At 31.8% G+C, this 18,135-nt stretch overlaps 3 protein-coding genes across 3 annotated transcripts; 2 read left to right on the top strand and 1 right to left on the bottom strand.

The window, feature by feature from the left end:
* On the top strand, window positions 2,004-4,422 carry LOC109352807 (DNA repair helicase XPD-like). The gene is made up of 2 exons (XM_019595001.1): window positions 2,004-2,557; window positions 3,245-4,422. The coding sequence occupies exons 1-2, from the start codon at window positions 2,399-2,401 to the stop codon at window positions 3,467-3,469; spliced, it is 384 nt and encodes a 127-aa protein (XP_019450546.1). The 5' UTR covers window positions 2,004-2,398; the 3' UTR covers window positions 3,470-4,422.
* LOC109352288 (sm-like protein LSM3A) lies at window positions 8,858-12,664 on the top strand. Its single transcript, XM_019594207.1, has 3 exons — window positions 8,858-9,030; window positions 11,595-11,690; window positions 12,320-12,664. The coding sequence occupies exons 1-3, from the start codon at window positions 8,908-8,910 to the stop codon at window positions 12,398-12,400; spliced, it is 300 nt and encodes a 99-aa protein (XP_019449752.1). The 5' UTR covers window positions 8,858-8,907; the 3' UTR covers window positions 12,401-12,664.
* On the bottom strand, window positions 13,100-17,820 carry LOC109352287 (fructose-1,6-bisphosphatase, cytosolic). The gene is made up of 12 exons (XM_019594204.1): window positions 17,525-17,820; window positions 17,389-17,436; window positions 17,170-17,244; window positions 16,993-17,054; window positions 16,827-16,893; window positions 16,347-16,460; window positions 16,123-16,209; window positions 14,764-14,834; window positions 14,608-14,673; window positions 14,172-14,258; window positions 13,988-14,063; window positions 13,100-13,393 (listed from the first exon to the last, which is right to left on the bottom strand). The coding sequence occupies exons 1-12, from the start codon at window positions 17,681-17,683 to the stop codon at window positions 13,280-13,282; spliced, it is 1,026 nt and encodes a 341-aa protein (XP_019449749.1). The 5' UTR covers window positions 17,684-17,820; the 3' UTR covers window positions 13,100-13,279.

Genomic DNA, 18,135 nt, shown 5'->3' with positions numbered 1-18,135 from the left:
AAACACATGATTCTTCTCTTTAAAAGAATATGTAAATACACTTAGGAAAAGTGTATGATATGCTAATATATTAGGAGTCAGGCCTGGTAAATATTTGTCTGAAGTAACAATGAGATGTTTATGTTGGTTAATATGGATTGTCCATGTATAATGACGCTTTCAAATCTATTTTGTACCATAGAAAGATGGGAGAAAGAGAATAAGATAAAGAGAAATTGAAAAGAAAAATCATTTCCTCTCTTTTAGTTTAGGAAAAGGTTTGAGAAGAAAGAATACTTATTTTTTTTCTTTTTCTATAAACCAACCAGTAAGAAAATCACTATATTTCTCATTTATTTATTTTCACTCTCTTTCGACAAAATGTCAAACATTTACTAAGGTAATTTTGTTACTTATTATAATTTCACTTCTCTTCTATAGATTTATTTCTTATAAAATATACCTACCATTCATTTTATAAGAGATACCTACCCATATTTTATAATTCCACTCGTCTTCCATAGATTTATTTATTATAAGACGTACTTACCATTCAAGTTAAAAATATTTAACTTATGAATTATGATAATATATCTCTACATACATTTATACTTTTATTCCCTCTAAAATATGGTATTTTTATTTTGGTTACTATGAAAATATTTTTTTAGTTAAAATCCTTTATAAACTCATTTATCTTTTATTTTAGTCTTAGTTGTTAATTTATATCAGGGGTGGGCGTGAAGTGGATTGGGACGGGTTAAAGCGTGTCTCTTACCCGATTCTAAATATTGTCTAGGTCTTTTTTGAATTCGGATTTAGACCCAAAGCTAATCAAATCATAAATATTGACTGAGTCAACCTTTAAAACTAAAGCTAACCAGACCATAAATCGACTGAGTCAACCTTTAAACCTAAATCTGATTAAATATAATGCATACTCATTTTAGATAAAGTTTTCTCAATATTATTTATTATCATGAATATGTAGTTTGACATATAAACTTATATATGTATATATTATTAATCATATATATGAAAAAATTGGAGAATTAATGATATTTTTTACCACAAAATGTGTCACTACTCTGTACACATTTGAATAGAAACACATACAAACATGTTGGGTGAGTGACCATGGGACACGTCATGTTTGGTTCATACCCAACCTTAAATATTGACTGAGTCTAATTGTTGAACCCGAATACAGTCCTAGACCTGACCTTATTCAGGTCTGATCATGATCTGGTCATACCAGGTGATCGGATAAAGTCGGGTCTTGCTCACCCTAATTAATATTATGTTTTTGTTCTAAATATTGTCCATGTGATACTTTTTGAATTTGGTCCTTCCAATGACTGGCCTATAAAATTATTTTTTTCATAGATACCAAAATTAAAAGACCATATTTTACTTTTATTTGTATACAACAGAAGTTGCATCCAAGCTCAAGTGTTCATGCTGACTCTAATGATGATCATATCCAAATTGACATATAATAACAACTTAAACTAGTCCAAATTGTCCTTTTGGTTATAGAGGGGAAAAAGAGAAAATGTATTTTCTATTTACAAATATTGCTTTACCCATTTTACTATCTTTTTTCTGATTTTGTCCATTAAAACAAAAGGAAAAAGAAAGATGCACATTAGCTTCAACTTCTTATTTTTATGGAGTAAATATCATCTAGCGAAAAATACTTTACAAACTTAAAGAAAAGATAAATTGTAATAACTTATATCTTTCTTTAAAATTAGTGATAATATTTTATTTGAGCAATAATATTAGTATGAAAACATTTAAATAGGGTAATATCTATGCACAATTAATGTAAATATTTAAACATAATCAATACTTATCTATCATTCATTTATATTATTTATTTTTTAAAATTAATAATAATTAAAAATAAATGGTGAATAATAGAGTGTATAAAATTTTATACATTCAATTAATACATTTGTTTTCTCATATTTAAAAGATGTTTTCTTAGGGGATATTTTTATACCCAGCATGTGGCATTCATCTTAGTTACTCTACTAAGTTTTTTTCCTGTCATTGAGGAAGGACCATAGTGATTTAGCAAGTTAAGAACTTCATGAACCCTAAACCAAACAAGTAATACCATCATCGCTCCATTCATTCTTCAACAATTAAGTTCGAAATAGAAGGCATAACAATATACTTCCCATACGACAACATTTACCCAGAACAATACTCCTACGTGCTCGACCTGAAAAGTGTGTTAGGTCCATTTGCAATTTGAGTTTTGAAGTATAAATGATGGAAAAGGAAGACTTCAGAGTCTTGAATTATACTTATTGTGAGATCACGCTCAAGCTTTCCTTTTCCATTCTTTTCTTCTTCAACTTCAAAACTTAACTCGCAAACGGATCCTTATACCAGTTGTTTCCTTGATATGCCAACTGTCACAGGCAAAAGCATAGCCTTACTCTCTCTAATCACAAGCTATGGTCTCTCCAAATCCAATTCCACTTTAAAAGTACACTATTGCACCCGGACAGTTCACGAGATGGAGAATACCTTAGCCCAGCTCAAGCTCCTTCATCATTACCAGGTCCATAACCTAGAACCCGCCGCGTCGCGGTAGAATATATGTGTTGATCAGAGGGTTCTTCAACCGTAGAATAGGGATTCACTTGATGCTGGATGCATGAAATTCACTGCTTCTTGGGTTAGGGTGCAAAATGATAAGATTAGGTGCTAAATTTTTTATTTTGATTGGTTTAGGATGGTCCCAGCTTCTGGAACTGGAATGATGGAGATATTTAGTGTGGTTACATGGAATGTCTGAATTTGATCCGTTTTTGTTGTTCCCTTGTTTTGAAGTGTTTGGAGTCCTACACTTGACTGAAAATTTGAGTTTTAATTTGCTTTGGGTGTTCTTAGATTCAGGAATGTTAGGTGTTGGTTTAAGATGTTTCCTAGTTCTGAAATTTTTAAATTTTAAGTGTGGCTGAGTGGGATGTTTGATGTTGATCGGTTTCTGATTGTTAACTTATTATTCTGGAATGTTTGAAATTTGAACCGTGGTTGACTGAACATTGAATTTTGATTTGTTTTGGGCATGGTTGTCTGAAAATTTGATTAGTTTGGATGTTCCTTAATTCTAAAAAGAATGTTCAAAATCTAACAGTGGTTGATTGAAATTTTTATTTTGTTCATTTTCTGATGTTCTGCATTGTAGTGTTTGTTGGATTTTACTAGAATTTTTACAATGTTGAAGACTTGTGTGTGATTGTAGGATTTGAGAGCCTTTGGAAAGGAGAAGGGGTGGTGTCCTTACTTTTTGACACGACATGTTTGTAGTTTGCGATTGTGGTGGACTGGTGGTTATATCTATCAGTATTTGCTTGATCCAAAGATGGCTGGTATTATATCGAAGGAAATGCAGAAAGAATCTGTTGTTGTATTTGATGAGGCTCATAATATGATATCAATGATGTTTGTTTTGAAGCACTTATTGTGAGTGTGAGGAGGCAGACTATTGAAGGTGCTAGAAGAAATCTCAATAGGGTGCGCTATGAAATTGACGAGTATGTGCTCTTTCTAGTTTTCTCCTCATGGTTTATGGCTCCAATTTTCCCACCATGATATCTTCAATAATGAAGGGGGGTAAAATAAAAAGAATTGTTGGCTCTGGTGATTGTTGCAACTTCTGTACAATATGCAGTTGTTTTCCTACTCCTGCTATGATTAGTTTGCTTTTTGTAAGTGAAGAATTTTAAAGGGTCAAATCTTGCCTTGGAGCACTTGAAACTCTTGTTCTGTCCCTGTGCAATAGTATTATGTAGGTTCCCATAGCTGAAATTTGATTTATGTTCTCATAACTACTAGAACTGGTAGGAAGGTTCAAGGCCACAGATGCAGATAGACTCCATGCTGAATACAATAGGTTCATGTTTTCACCTTCCTTTTACTAGTATCTGTTTTATCATTTGGTGGTGTTAAATGCTAAACCTTGGGGGAAATTACTGTGATTTCACCTTTCAGAGATGGTAAGTTATGTCACCGTTTTCATATCTTGGCATAATTCATAATTAGAGTTGCATGCTAGTAACATGAATATCTGATATTTGATTGCATAACGTCAATCTTTTCGATTGGATGCAGTTTCTAAGAAAAATGGCCCAACCATATGATAACACCGGTGGTCGTGGTAGGAAAACCCGGTTGTCCCATGAAGACTGGGAGAAGATGGTCGAGGAGGCATGAATGACACGTATTGAGGTTTTCTCTGCACTTCCACAGTTGGAACTGGGTCTTACCTGTTTATTGGTTCCACACACAGTTCTGATGCTCACAGATTTAAAGAGAGTTCTCATTCTGCTGAGAATGGTGCCATGGAGTAGTCCACAATGATGAGGGGGAGGGATACATTTTCCTTAGAAAGCATGGGAAGCTTATGGCTAAGGAACTGAACTTAAAAATTCTTAAATATTATGGAAAATTCAGATAGCTTATGTTGTGGTTGAGGCTTATTGCGTGAGCTTATTGAATATAGATTATGATACAACAGTTTCCCTATAGTAGTGCTTTCATCTGTAGTTTTTTTAATGGTCAAATGCAAGGTTGTGCTGAGGCATGTGGAACTTTATCACTCCATTATATTTATTTCAATGAGTTTAATGGGTGTATAAAATGGCTTTGTGTAGACATCCAATCAAAATTTGACTTTCAGCTTATCTCCCTACATATTTAATAAGAGATGAGATTCACTTACTACAAGAGTAAGTTAAAAAAACCTACTTCACGTATTAGTCATTCATTCTAGGAAAATTCAATGTTTAGCATTAGTTAGTAGTTCTGAACCATTAAATTTTCCTAAATTGATGGCTAAGATATGAAGTAAGATTTTTTTAACTTACTCTTAAAGTAAGTAGATCTTCTCCCATTTAATAAATTGAGCTAATTCTATTAAATTATAAAATAGAGGAACCAAAAGAAAGAACCTCATTCAGGTGGATCAAAACTTGTACCTATTAGGTGCCCCATTTTTCATTCAAATCCTCCATTGTTGTCTCTTACATCCAAAGTTCAAAGCAGGGACCTATGGATATACCCTTTTATTCCATGCTCTAGGACTAGGTTTAGGAGAGGTCTTGGTCATGGCTGTTGGTGCTATTGTGGCTGAATTGTATCTCATACCATAACATATTTCATTTACATGATATAGGAATTAGTGTACTAATTTCATAACTAACATAACATGGTGTGGGATTCTTCTTCATGGGCAGTTATTGGAAATAACATTGGAAAATCAAAGGACAAAGACATTTATATCCTTTAATTTATAATAAATTTATATTTTCACCCTTCAAAATACACTACAAAATTGAATTAGTCTCTCTGGAAAAAGTCTAACTCAACGTAATAGGACAGGACAATAGTAAAGACAAAAGTTTGGAATTATTTAACATTCCTTCTTCACTAATAATCTCAAGGACATCCAAACCATCCATTTAAACAAAAGATATGTTAATGGAATCTAGATAAGTTGTCCAAAAGTATGTCCCAAATCTTATCATCGTCCAATAAAATTGTGACACATTTTTGGGACATGGTTTCGGATATACTTTTGGACAGGTGATCTGTATTGGTGTTAGTAAACATCCAAAAATTTCTTGAAGAGGTAGGTAAAGAACTATAGAAGCAATTCATAGCATACTAATTCTTTATTGTATACAAATTTAAGACACTTCATAGCCCAAGCAACGGGTCATTTAAGTCTCCCTGATAAAATTCTTTTATATAAAGACCAGCTCATTTGAACATGACTCAACAGACGTTGCACTTAGAAATAATAAGAATTCTTACCAATGAAATGAGAAGGAAAGAACATGAATATGGATAAGGGATCCCTGAACAAAACTATTATTCTACTCATGTCTCATATGTGAATCAAAATTTTTACTTCTAGCAGCACGTACATATCTTTGGAGCTTATTTATCCAATAATGTTATTTAAAATATATCATATTCTGAAAGGAAAGGTCAAAATGTCAAAATTCTAACTTAATTAAAAATGTCAAATTGCAAATGATATTGCTAAGCAACATTCCAGAAATGAAGAAATAATTCTGTTAAAGAAAAACTGAGATATGTATTAAAGGATTCTAGCTTCCCTAGCTCTTTTGCACTCTTTTACACGAACTTCAAGGCCAATTTCTTCATCTTCTGAAGCCTATAAGGAAATTAAAGGTGGACATGTACTGGTTCATATTAAACAATCGTGGCAATATATCAAAAGATTATAGTAGTAACAAGTAATTCTTTGCCTGTAAAAAGTGCTGATATTTTAGAGGATGAAGGCCAATAGGAAGGTTATAACTTGATATATAATAGTAATATGTTAACATTTGCTTAGGAGTTCTGAAAAGCTAAACATGTTTATGATCAACTAAATTTGTTAATCCCAGATCAAAATTTTCATTTTCTTCCTATCATTCAGTAACCAAAATATAAATCAACCTAGAAAGCAAACATTTCTATGATTAAACATATTGGTCAATTCCTACCTTTTCAATAGCAGGAAATGGAAATCAACCCAGAAACTATATAAAGCAAATTGAGCTTCACATATTGTATTAAAAAGTAAGATCTTGTATTGGAGGATAAATATGATCAACCAACAAAAGAGAAAGGCTTAAAGTCTTAAACCATCAATGAAAATGATTCAATTATTGTAAGATTTAAAAGAAGAAACTATTGATGTCAATTATGCAACCATAAACAAACACCAAAACAATAAAACCACAGTGAATGAGAAGGGCAAATAAGAACCTTCAAATCCAACCAAGCTCATCCAAGCAAAACATTAAAGCAGAAAAACTCTTTGGTATTCTTTTGTGGCAGACTCTGCAGCTGATTTTGATAAATACTATCTTACCATGGCAGAGTCTGCACACAAACGAATAACAAATAATTTTTCATCTGATGCTTAACTTACCAAGGATTTTTCTCTCCCACCAAACACAATACTCAGCACTCAGGAAAAAATGGGTTCATTCATGGTATAATCAAATAGCATTTTATAGGGTCAAGACTTTACAATATAGTAGTTAAGACTTACAATATAATAGTCCTACTTGCAGAAATAGTTAATGAAGCCAGCTGTTAATAGGGACCATAGTGCAGCTCTCATATCATGTGCACATGTGTTCATATAAAAATGTGAATATAATGGGTAGGAATCCTCTCCGGGAGACAATAACTGAAAAAAACAAAAAAAAAATAATAATATAATGTAATGTTTATATCTTTATATATATATAATATAATATTTTTGTCATTGGAAACAAAAGAAAATAAAAAACTTTTAAGTATTTGAGAATATTTTTATTTGAATAAAATGTGGTATCGGGTGCACAAAACGTGTAAAATACTCTTTTAACTCTTACCTCTTAACAGGCGGTGAAGTCAATTTTAATTCCCACATAAGAAATTACGTAGGTTGGTGCTTCGGTGCTTATTTGTGGCTTGGTGAGTGAGATGTCTAAGTCTTTTTAGTTTATTTTTATCTTAATATTAATGTTAGTTAGGGTGTGTTTGTGAATTGAATTTTAGAGAAAAAAATAGAAGACTTAAAAGTCATAAAATACATTTATGAGATTATTTTAAAATCTTCTATTTTCCTTTTATATTCATGCATAATATTGGATGGTGTGTAATAATCAATAAAAGCTTCATAGAATATGGGAAAGTTTCGCAGAGAAAAGATTCATATAAAAATAAAACATCAATACCACCATATAAAAGTTTCATCAATAATGTTGCAAACATCATCAATAAAAAAATCACTCAAATTCTCAAGAATATTTTATATTGCCTATAAGTTAATATAACATGAGAATGAAACTTATTCAAGTATCACATTTACATATACTATATTCTCTATAATATGTTAAAATATATCCCTGCTATCAAACATTATCTCGATCTTATATAAAAATATTATTTTAATTTTAGAGATTGAATTAAATATAATATGGAAATGGGTTATATTTCATGGGTATAGGAAAGTGAAAATTTATTTAGACGCCAAACCAAAAAGAAAATAGTTGGAGGTTTGTCAAATTAATCACCAAATTGATGCATTGGATGGGATTTAATTTCATGAATAAGTTAATTTAATTAATTGGATAAGTTTTAATGGCTCAATTGACTATGGACAATTTTCATCCATGTTACACTCAAAGCAAAGTAAAATTATATTATTTTCTATCTCATTTTATACGTGACATTTTATTACTGCTAATTGATATTAATGTTCAAATGAATGACGAAAATGATATTTTTATGAAAAGAAGAAAGAAAATTAATTGAATAGTGATATTATTATGATTGTAATATCTATTGTTATAAAGATTGAAACAAACTAAATATGAATGAGTGAATGATGAGATGAAATTGTAAAAAAAAATCTAATAATATCATAGTATATATCTTTTTCTCTACTATTATTATAAAAAAAGACACAAATGCCAAATGAAAAAAAAAAAGAAACTCATTTTTATTTGGTAATGTTAAAGGTATCCTCAATTTTTTTTTTGTAAGAAACGAATTTCTTTTAGGATGTATGACTGTCACTCTTAATAAATATCGTTCATAAAAATTAAGTATTAATATTTTGATCTTTCTGTAAATTTAGCAGACCTTATTTTACTAGATCAACATAAACTCCTTTATAAATGCATGTTAATCTTTTTTCCATCTAAAAATAACCAAAAAAAAAACTTAATGCTAGGCCCAACAGTATTATTCATCGATGATCCATTAGGTTGATGCAAAACCCAAAGTAGTCCCGTCACAATGGTCCTTGTTTCTTATACAAGAAAACTGTATCTGTATTAAACAGTTTCACAACTTGAGTAGAAGAAGAAGAAAAGAAGGGTTAAGAAAGTGAGAATGGCGAGTATTACAGAAGAAGAGAGCGCAGTGAAGGAGCCTTTGGATCTCATCAGACTCAGCCTCGACGAACGTATCTACGTCAAGCTCCGTTCTGATCGAGAGCTTCGTGGAAAGCTTCATGTACGTTTCTTCTCATATTCTCTCTTCTTTTCAATTTTTGATTCAATTTATTTATAATATTGAGTTTCTTTAGGGTTTGTTTGGTTCACAACACATTTTCTGTTTTCATTAATAACATTTTGTAAGAATAATTGGTTTGATTTGCTACTTGATATTAGGGATTAAGTATTTGTGGTTTCAATTCTCTGTATATGGTTGTTAACTTCGCCATATTTGTTTTTATTTTATTTTTAGTAGGTTAAGAGGTTTCTTCTAGCTGATGATTCTGAAATGAATAAAATGAAGAAAAAAACTGATTTAGTGTGAAATGTTAGGGTTTCTAAGTCATCTTATACTGAATGAGATTTTACTGCTGAGCTGAGAGTAACATATTAGAACAATTGTTATTTCTTGAAGAAAAGAAAATTAGGATTAGAAGTTATTACAATTTACTACTAATGTTTTTTTACTAGGACTTTGAGTAATCTGATGCAATGTTTTATGCTTGTACTTATTTAATTATTATTCTTGCATTACTATAATATTGTCATTTGTCATGAGCTTGTAGTTTAATTTATTGAGGGGTTTGCTATTTGAATCTTACTTTGGTAGAACTATAGAAGTTTCAGAGTTCATTTTGTTATTATAAATGCATGATGTGGCTGGTGAGATAAAACTTTTAGTGTCAAACTTGAAAATAGGGATGCATGCATCCATGGTAGTCAAAATCGCGATCTTACTCGTGAGATCGTCCGTTCTTACGATCTTCAACACCCAACCCGTGCTCGATCTCAGTTTTCGACACGGCTCCGTGAGATCGTGTGGGATCGTCGTGTTGGAGCGTAGGATCCCATATTCACTCTTCTCTACCTCTTTCCATCTCTGTTGTCTCTCAATCTAGCACTGATTCGTAATATGGGTGAAAGAAGTAGAAATATAGGAACACAAAAGGATCATCAGAACTTCTTGTTCTGGTTGCGATCTTACGATCTTCAACACCCAACCCGTGCTCGATCTCAGTTCTGGACACGGCTCCGTGAGATCGTGTGGGATCGTCGTGTTGGAGCGTAGGATCGGTTGAATCGACGATCCCGTCGATCCCATATTCACTCTTCTCTGCCTCTTTCCATCTCTGTTGTCTCTCAATCTAGCACTGATTCGTAAGATGGATGAAAGAAGTAGAAAGATAGGAACACAAAAAGATCATCAGAACTTCTTGTTCTGGTTTTGAGATCCAGCACACAGCAGCCATGGTATGTTTCAAATGAAGGGAGGAAGAAAAACGGCTGAAAAGAGGAAGAAGAAGAAAAACGGCTGAAGGGAAAAGTTAGGAAACCCTAATGGGCAACCCTAGGGAAAAAATAAGGATTGGGCTGAATGAGCCTTTTTACACTCAGATTTATTCTTTAAAATATGGACTTTTTTACAATCAGATTTATTCTTTAGAATATGGGTATACTAATTTATCATATTTAACTAGCATATCAAAAAATAAGGATTGGATTGTAATGAGTTTTTTTACAATCTTAATTTTATTCTTTAAAATACTGATTCTTTCACTAATTTATCTTATGTAGCTAGCATATCAAAAAATAAGGATTGGCTCTAATATGAGTTATATATATATATATATATATATATATATATATATATATATATGAGTTTATATGTATATATTAATAAGTAGGATCTTACGAGTCGTGTTACGATCCTACGTTTACGATCTTTGACTCCCCTCCCGATCTTATGTAAAATCTCGATTTTAACTACCTTGCATGCATCTGTGGCATGTTTAATAATTTCAGTAAAATAATTTGCTTTACCATGTCAACCTGTTGAACCGAAGAAGATCTTCTATTTCCCTGCTACAATTCACTTTTCCGGCTTGCAACTGGTTGCCAATCACTATGTTTAACTATATAATTTATGTAATTACTTGTATTTATATCATTACAAACTTTTAAGTTGTCAGTTTTTAATCAATCTAACATGTCTTGATTTCATTGAAGTCACTACTAACATATTTTTCTTGATCCCCCCATCTTCAGTGTAAAGTATGAATAGTCTTTTATTAAGGTGTGCTAAATTACCTGACTGAATTAGACATGTCAAGACTCTGTGCTTTAGCTAATATAAAACATTATTGGATTTAAAGTCCTAAGTGTGACATTTTTATTGGAAAAAGGGTTCTTAGTAGAATTAAATTTAGTATCTGCACTAACATTGGTTTATAAGGGATTCAGACTTATTACAAAGATAACACCTTAACTTATCTCCGCCCAATGATTTGCTTGCCACATGGCCAATAAATCTTTCTGTCAATAATTGGGGTAATACTGTATTCAATACAAATCTAGTCTGGTAACACTAACATAGATAAAATACAATTTGTTTTGTATTATATGCTGCCTGAATAAAATTTTGCAAAGAGGGAATTATTTTTGAATTTTGTTATTTTTGTATTTGCTTCTTTCTTGTTCCCTGGTTTTCTCCTTAACAGCCCCCTGGTGTCTATTTTGATCTTTAAGATATCATCGGCGTAATATGTGCTTTTTCTACTGGGTTCATAACCTGTATTTTTGTAGGCTTATGATCAACATCTTAATATGATTCTTGGTGATGTCGAAGAAGTTGTTACTACTGTGGAAATCGATGATGAAACATATGAAGAAATTGTGAGGGTAAGTTGTAATCAGCAAATATCTTTTTTTCTAAATGGTAGAACTGTGAATGGTTGCTGGAAAGTTTGAACGTTGTCGATTATTTTGCTGTTAATAAGCAATATATAGTGTGCAGCATTCATCATTACTTACCTACTGCCATTTAAGAAGAGGTGTTTATACTTTATAAGGTATCTTGAAAGAGAAACTTTGTTTGAACTTGAATGAAGTTTGATTGTAGAACCATCTCTTGAGTGCTAAGCCTAGATGTGGTGCTTATCCATGAGCAATATGGGTTGTAATAGCTAGACAATTCTGCGTATCTTTAAGATTAGAATATAGATTATTGCCCCCACCCACTTGGTTAGTCTTGTTATTTTAGAAATTGCATGTTAACAAGTGTGTAGAGAGCTATTAGCTTGACTCATTATCTGTTGGTGTCTTGGTGAAAAGAGACATGCAGTCCTGAAAAGAAAAAGAACATCTTTGGGATTTTGTTTCATATCTGGGCAATACTGGATGTATATTTCTAGTTTCAAATCTGCATCAACCGTCAATCTGCTCTTATCTAATGCAACTAATGCAAGCTTCATTTATTATGAAAATAAGATAATATCCCTTGAATAATTTGTTTTATTTATGGTTTTCAGACTACAAAGCGAACAGTTCCTTTCCTGTTTGTTAGAGGAGATGGAGTGATATTGGTTTCCCCACCACTGAGGACTGCATAACATGGACAGACAAACTATGTAATCGTTTCAATGACAAGGAACTATTATTGATGAATTTGTATAACTTCTAAAATAGTTATCATTGCCTATGATTAGATTAGTTCCTGAATTTACATGTCTTCTAGTGATTTCTGTTAAAAAAAGTCAGTTTGCAATTTTCTTGAGCATGAGAATCATAGAAAGTACAAGACAAGGCTTTTAGTTGCAGTGTGTTACTAGTATTAATGCCCCCATAAGGGCAAGCTTTGCTTGTTGATTTGATGTATTTTCTTTACTTCCTTTTCACTTTTGGTTACAAAAGGAGATATCTGTGCTGAGAGACTGAGAGGGATAGGTAACTTGGTGTCATTCTGTTAATGCTTGCTATGTTACCAAGATTGCTATCCATGGTTTGAAGGATATGTTAAACTGAAATTACAAGTCATAGTGGAACTATTAAATTTGAGATGTGTTGAAATTGCAATAGGATACCTAAGTGCAACCTTTTAATTTGGCTGCTTATTCTTTATTCAAAAAATGTGTCAGGCCTGTATCGGGTATGGTAATTTGGACTTGATTATGCAAGCAATCTTAAGTTCATAGCTATCAATGCCACAAGAAACAATGTTCATCAGGAAAAATATGTGGAATGCTATTGACCATCGAGTAAAGTGTTTATCATGAGATATGGTATTTTTATCCATATAAAATGATAACTAGTATGCCACAATACCTATCGAATTTAACTTATAAACAAGTAGAGGGAAAACATGCTTGGATATACGAGAAGAGGAAAAAGTATGTTGTTTTCCTTCCTAAAGAACAATAACAAGTTCTCTGAACATATACATGACCAGATGATTGTTTAATAATTGAGGAACACAAGGACGGTTTACAGGTTCATTCCTGTTTAGCTTCAGCAGCATAAAGAGTTTTAATTTCCTCAACATCATCATAGCTACCAAGGAATATTGGTGACCGTTCATGCAACTTTGTTGGAATCAAATCAAGTGCCTGTCAACACACAACATTTATCAGTTATTTGGCAATGGTTCCACGGTCACAACAAGTAGTAATTTACATTTGCAAGAGAACATATAGAGGTCAATGCTAAAAAAATGGGAGAAAAATAGTAATAATAATGGACTATATGTTTTGTACAATTGCGTTGGACACTTAGTATGGATACTCTATGTGGATGAATGTGTGTATCAAAATATGTCATATTTCAAGGTCCAGTAAATGGGGTGTCCAAATCAATATAAAGTTTGTCATTAAAGTGAGCAAGATCATATTTCCCATCAAGTATATAAGGCTTTCAGCTCATATATAATCTTAATTGTAATTTACATTAGGTTAGAATTCTTTGTCAAATTTATTTGTAGAAGTAATGAAATCATTACTCCAATGCTGTTGGTCTTGCTCAAGAGTTAGTGGCATGCATGGAATCCGCAAGGCATAGACTAGGAGTGAAAGGGAGAGTTTATAGTGTTATCTATAAACTTTAACCATTTGTGCCAACCAAGATGGAGAATGCTAATTTCTTGAAACAAACTGAAGAAATGAAATTGGTAGGAACTGTATTTTATGAAATCTTTAGTAAATTACCCGTTCCTTGCCAGTGAAAGATTGTCCTCCTGCTTGTTCCATCAAGAATGACATTGGGAAAACCTCATAGAGTACACTAAACAAATAATGTCACCAATTTTTTTATAAAGAAAATCATTCATTATTAAATGAATGTAGAAGGATGTGCTTAGAAAAAATAATGCATGGGTTGAACATGACATACCGAAGTTTTCCATTAGGACTCTTTTTATCAGCAGGGTACAAAAAGATCCCTCCATAAAGCAATGTACGATGAACATCAGCTACCATACTGTTAATGTACAGCTATGTCATAAAATGGGAAAAAATATTGAAGCATAAATGTAACATTTTTTATCTATTAGATTCTTCAGAACACCTTGTTTTTTTATTGAACAAACAAATTGAATTATCAATTTAACAAAAGCATTGATTGATTATGTTACATTTTTTTGGTCTTCTATTATACCATTCATCTCCTATGTAGAAATAAATCAAGAAGAGCAAGAGAATATGCATGGCTTGTTCACAAGAATTAATTTCATGGTGGTGGCAATTGACATGATGAGATATATGAAGAGGAATGAAGCAAGTGCAGTAAAGCAAATTACAGTCCCTCAAGGATTGGAAATTCATGATACCTTCCAATGTATCTTAGAGACTTTGGGGATGAACCATCTTTTGGAAACTTGCATTTCTCCACATAGCTGAACATAAGTGTAAGAGGAATTACAAGATTTCCAAAAATTACACTAAAGTTCTTAAAAATGTTATAACGTTACTGAATTCATACATACGTGGCAGTAGGACTATCCCAGTTTTTGGCATTTCCTTCATTCGCTGAATAAATATTGCCTTTCTTTGGGATCTACATAGAAAACCACACATAACATGTGTGCATTAAGTTAGGCACATGTGGAGATATAAAGATGGATCATGTCCTTATTTACTCACTATGGATTAATACACTTAAGCCAGTGAGATTATTAATTAATGGTTTGTATGCGAGTTGATTTTTAGAAGGGAATGAAAAGATTTGGAAATCATAAAATACACTTATGAGATAATTCTCAAGTCTTCATTTTTCCTTAATTTCCATTTAAAAATCAACTTACAAACAAACCTTAATAGTCAAGCTTATTTAAACATATTTTGCATAACATATGGATGTGGCAATGGATTACTTTGTACAAAGGGTATTTGCTAAACGTGATGGGTTCTGTAAGCCCAATATATTTTATGAATAGAAAAGAACATAGCATGAGGTTAATAAAAAGTGAAACATATTGGTTATACTACATGGATGTAGCCGAAGAGAATAGAACAAAACATCCTGCATTCTAGTTCCATTCTGTTATCTCCACATTCAGAATGTTAAGATATTTAAGACTTGTTATATAAAGAATTAAAGGAAAACAAAACCTACATTAATAACAAATAGATCTTATCTACTAGATGGTGTGCCGCAAATGCACACCACAAAACCCATAATTAATAGGCCCAATATTTATTACAGGTCTACATGATAATTATGTTATTTTTTTTATTTTTTGAAATTTGTTTGTTATAATTATCATTGTTTTATATTAGTATAACATTGATGCATGGTTAAATTAAGAGTCTAAATTACATATAGAAAAGTATAAGACAGTTTATCACACAATAAGAAGATGATCCCAAAAAAAATATTGGATTTAAGTATCTAATAAGTAAGAATAATCAAGTCAAAAAGAAAGTATATTCATGATTCGTATCGAACTTCTTTTGATCAAATTTTATTATAAAAATATTATTTAATTCAATTCTTTTGATATACAATGAATAAAAATATTTCATTATTACAATTTTTATAAGCCCTCAAAAACTTTGACATACAACCTTTATATACTTAAATTAGATACTTAAATGTTTTTCTCTAGGATCTACAAAAATGTAAGGAAATGCAATAAATAGAACCATTAAAGAAGGGTTGTGGTTGAGCTATCATCTTAACTACAATGAAAATAAATTAAGAAAGATAATATGGCCTGGTAATTAATAAATTGAGAAATATGCAGTAAATGCTTTTTGTAAAAGCTGAGCAGTGAGGCACATTACAAAACAGAAGAATGATTTAATTTATTGCAGTGATCCATAAGTGAGTAGAAGAGTAGTACCTTAATGTCAGGGTGAGTTAGGATGAACTCACCAAGAGATGGGTCCAGAGTGAAACCATTAACACCACTTCCAGTACTTAACACAAGCTGCGAAATCAATTCATCCCACACAAATAAAAAATCTGAACAAAAATTGATACTGAGAACAATACAATATCATTAATTTAAATTTATCAGGAATAGAGGGCCAAAGATAAATAAGAATAAGGGGTTTAATATTATACCGTGCAAGAACTTCCATACATGCAATAACCAGCTGCTACCATGTTCTTCCCAGGTTGCAGAACATCTTCTATAGTTGGTTCATGGTTATCTTTCAACGCATAAATACCAAAAATCTACAACATTCTCAATTCACAACCAGAATATCCAGAATTAATCCCTCTATACACAAGTAAAATAAAATAATATTGTAATATCTATGCAAATGTATAAAAATTTATACATAGTCATATAACATTCGCTCTTTATTTTTATTACTTTTTTTGAAGATTAAATGACACTCAAACATGAATGAATGATGCTATTATGGTTCATACATTTTTTTCCTCATAAAATAATGTTTTCACTTATGTTTGCATATAATACATTTATTCCAATTGTATATAAAGTATAAGACAATATCTAATCTTATATTGGAAAAAAAATCTGGGTGTATAGAAAACATTATATTATAATAAAATAAAGAAGTTAGAGGAACATGCCGTGCCAATGGAAACACCACAATCGATGTTAGAAGAACCATCCAGTGGGTCAAATACAACAGCGTACCTGGATCATTATTTAAATAAACAAATAAATCATACTAATTGATAATAATATCAGAATCAATGAATGAAATACTAGTTAGCAACAGAGATAGAGAACAACTTTCCACGCTTAGAAGGCTCCACAAATATTGCATCCTCATCTTCTTCAGACACCAATATGCACTGTTTAAATTAAAGCCAATAGTCATAAACCTAATACTTTATAATAATAATAATTATTATTTCAATATTAATATTTGGTATTTTTAGGAGGATATAAGAGATTCCAAAGATATACAGTTCGGCCACTGCTTATCAAAGCCTTGACAAAGACTTCATTGGAAAGTACATCCAGTTTCTTCTGTTCTTCACCCTTCATTCCAAATAATAAAACTAATTAATAAAAATGGACACCATATTACACATGCAAGAATATTAAGACATGCAGTGTGCCTCGGCTAAAGACCCCACTAAGAGAGAGCCTCGGCCGCCTCATATTTATGATTGAAGGTGTTACCTGAACATTGGTCTCTCCAGCAAGTCCAATGAGCTTAGCAAGACCAGCCTGCATGATAATATTCATAATCAAACAACTTTCCTTTTATATATATTGTATATTGGGGCCATTGTATGGGGAGTGATAGTATATATACCTTGTTGACAGCAGAACAGACGAACTTGCAACCGAGGACAATGTGACTGAGCAAGATGGAGAAATCGCCGCGTGATTCAGGGTGCTTAGATTGCTCGTTAAGCACGAACCGTGTAATGGTCATCAAATCAGTGCGGAATGCATCTGCACTGTGGTCCATTTTCACTATCAAGAAGAAGAAACTAAACCCAAAAAACAATTCAACTGAACTAGTTACTTGTGAATTTATATATAAGAATATTTATATATATTGAATAAAGAGGGAGAGGGACCACAAAGATTAAGAAGGATATGTGGTGCTTGGTTCGAGGTTTGGGTGATGAGGGAAGAAGGAGAATGAGATGGGGCTATCTACTGATATTTCTGACACGTGTCTACCACTCAGTGAAGTTCATTTAGTGGTTGGTTATTGCGGCGGATAATGCTTTTCCATATTTTTTCTTAACCCAACGTTCATTCATAATGTCTATTTTAATCTTCTATACTAATAAACACTAATAAAAAAACTTGATTGGGGACAATCCAAACATTTTATATTTACATACATCTAAATATAAAATGGTAAATTATTAAATTGTGAGTTGATTCAGATTTTTTCCTTCTTTTTCTCTC

The sequence above is a fragment of the Lupinus angustifolius genome, chromosome LG07 (assembly GCF_001865875.1).
Source record: "Lupinus angustifolius cultivar Tanjil chromosome LG07, LupAngTanjil_v1.0, whole genome shotgun sequence".
In the NCBI taxonomy this organism is placed as follows: domain Eukaryota; kingdom Viridiplantae; phylum Streptophyta; class Magnoliopsida; order Fabales; family Fabaceae; genus Lupinus; species Lupinus angustifolius.
The sequence above is the reverse complement of the archived record's forward strand: the minus strand, read 5'-3'. Positions and strand labels throughout refer to the sequence as shown.

Bases quoted from the DNA above. Each gene is read 5' to 3' on its own strand.
- LOC109352807 (XM_019595001.1), top strand. From the start codon at position 2,399: ATGCCAACTGTCACAGGCAAAAGCATAGCCTTACTCTCTCTAATCACA. The intron at 2,558-3,244 runs GTCCATAACCTA...GTGTGATTGTAG, and splicing joins AGCTCCTTCATCATTACCAG to GATTTGAGAGCCTTTGGAAA.
- LOC109352287 (XM_019594204.1), bottom strand. From the start codon at position 17,683: ATGGACCACAGTGCAGATGCATTCCGCACTGATTTGATGACCATTACA. The intron at 17,055-17,169 runs GTATATCTTTGG...TAATTTAAACAG, and splicing joins TGATAAGCAGTGGCCGAACT to TGCATATTGGTGTCTGAAGA. The intron at 13,394-13,987 runs GTAATTTACTAA...GTGTGTTGACAG, and splicing joins CTTTCACTGGCAAGGAACGG to GCACTTGATTTGATTCCAAC.
- LOC109352288 (XM_019594207.1), top strand. From the start codon at position 8,908: ATGGCGAGTATTACAGAAGAAGAGAGCGCAGTGAAGGAGCCTTTGGAT. The intron at 9,031-11,594 runs GTACGTTTCTTC...GTATTTTTGTAG, and splicing joins AGCTTCGTGGAAAGCTTCAT to GCTTATGATCAACATCTTAA. The intron at 11,691-12,319 runs GTAAGTTGTAAT...TATGGTTTTCAG, and splicing joins CATATGAAGAAATTGTGAGG to ACTACAAAGCGAACAGTTCC.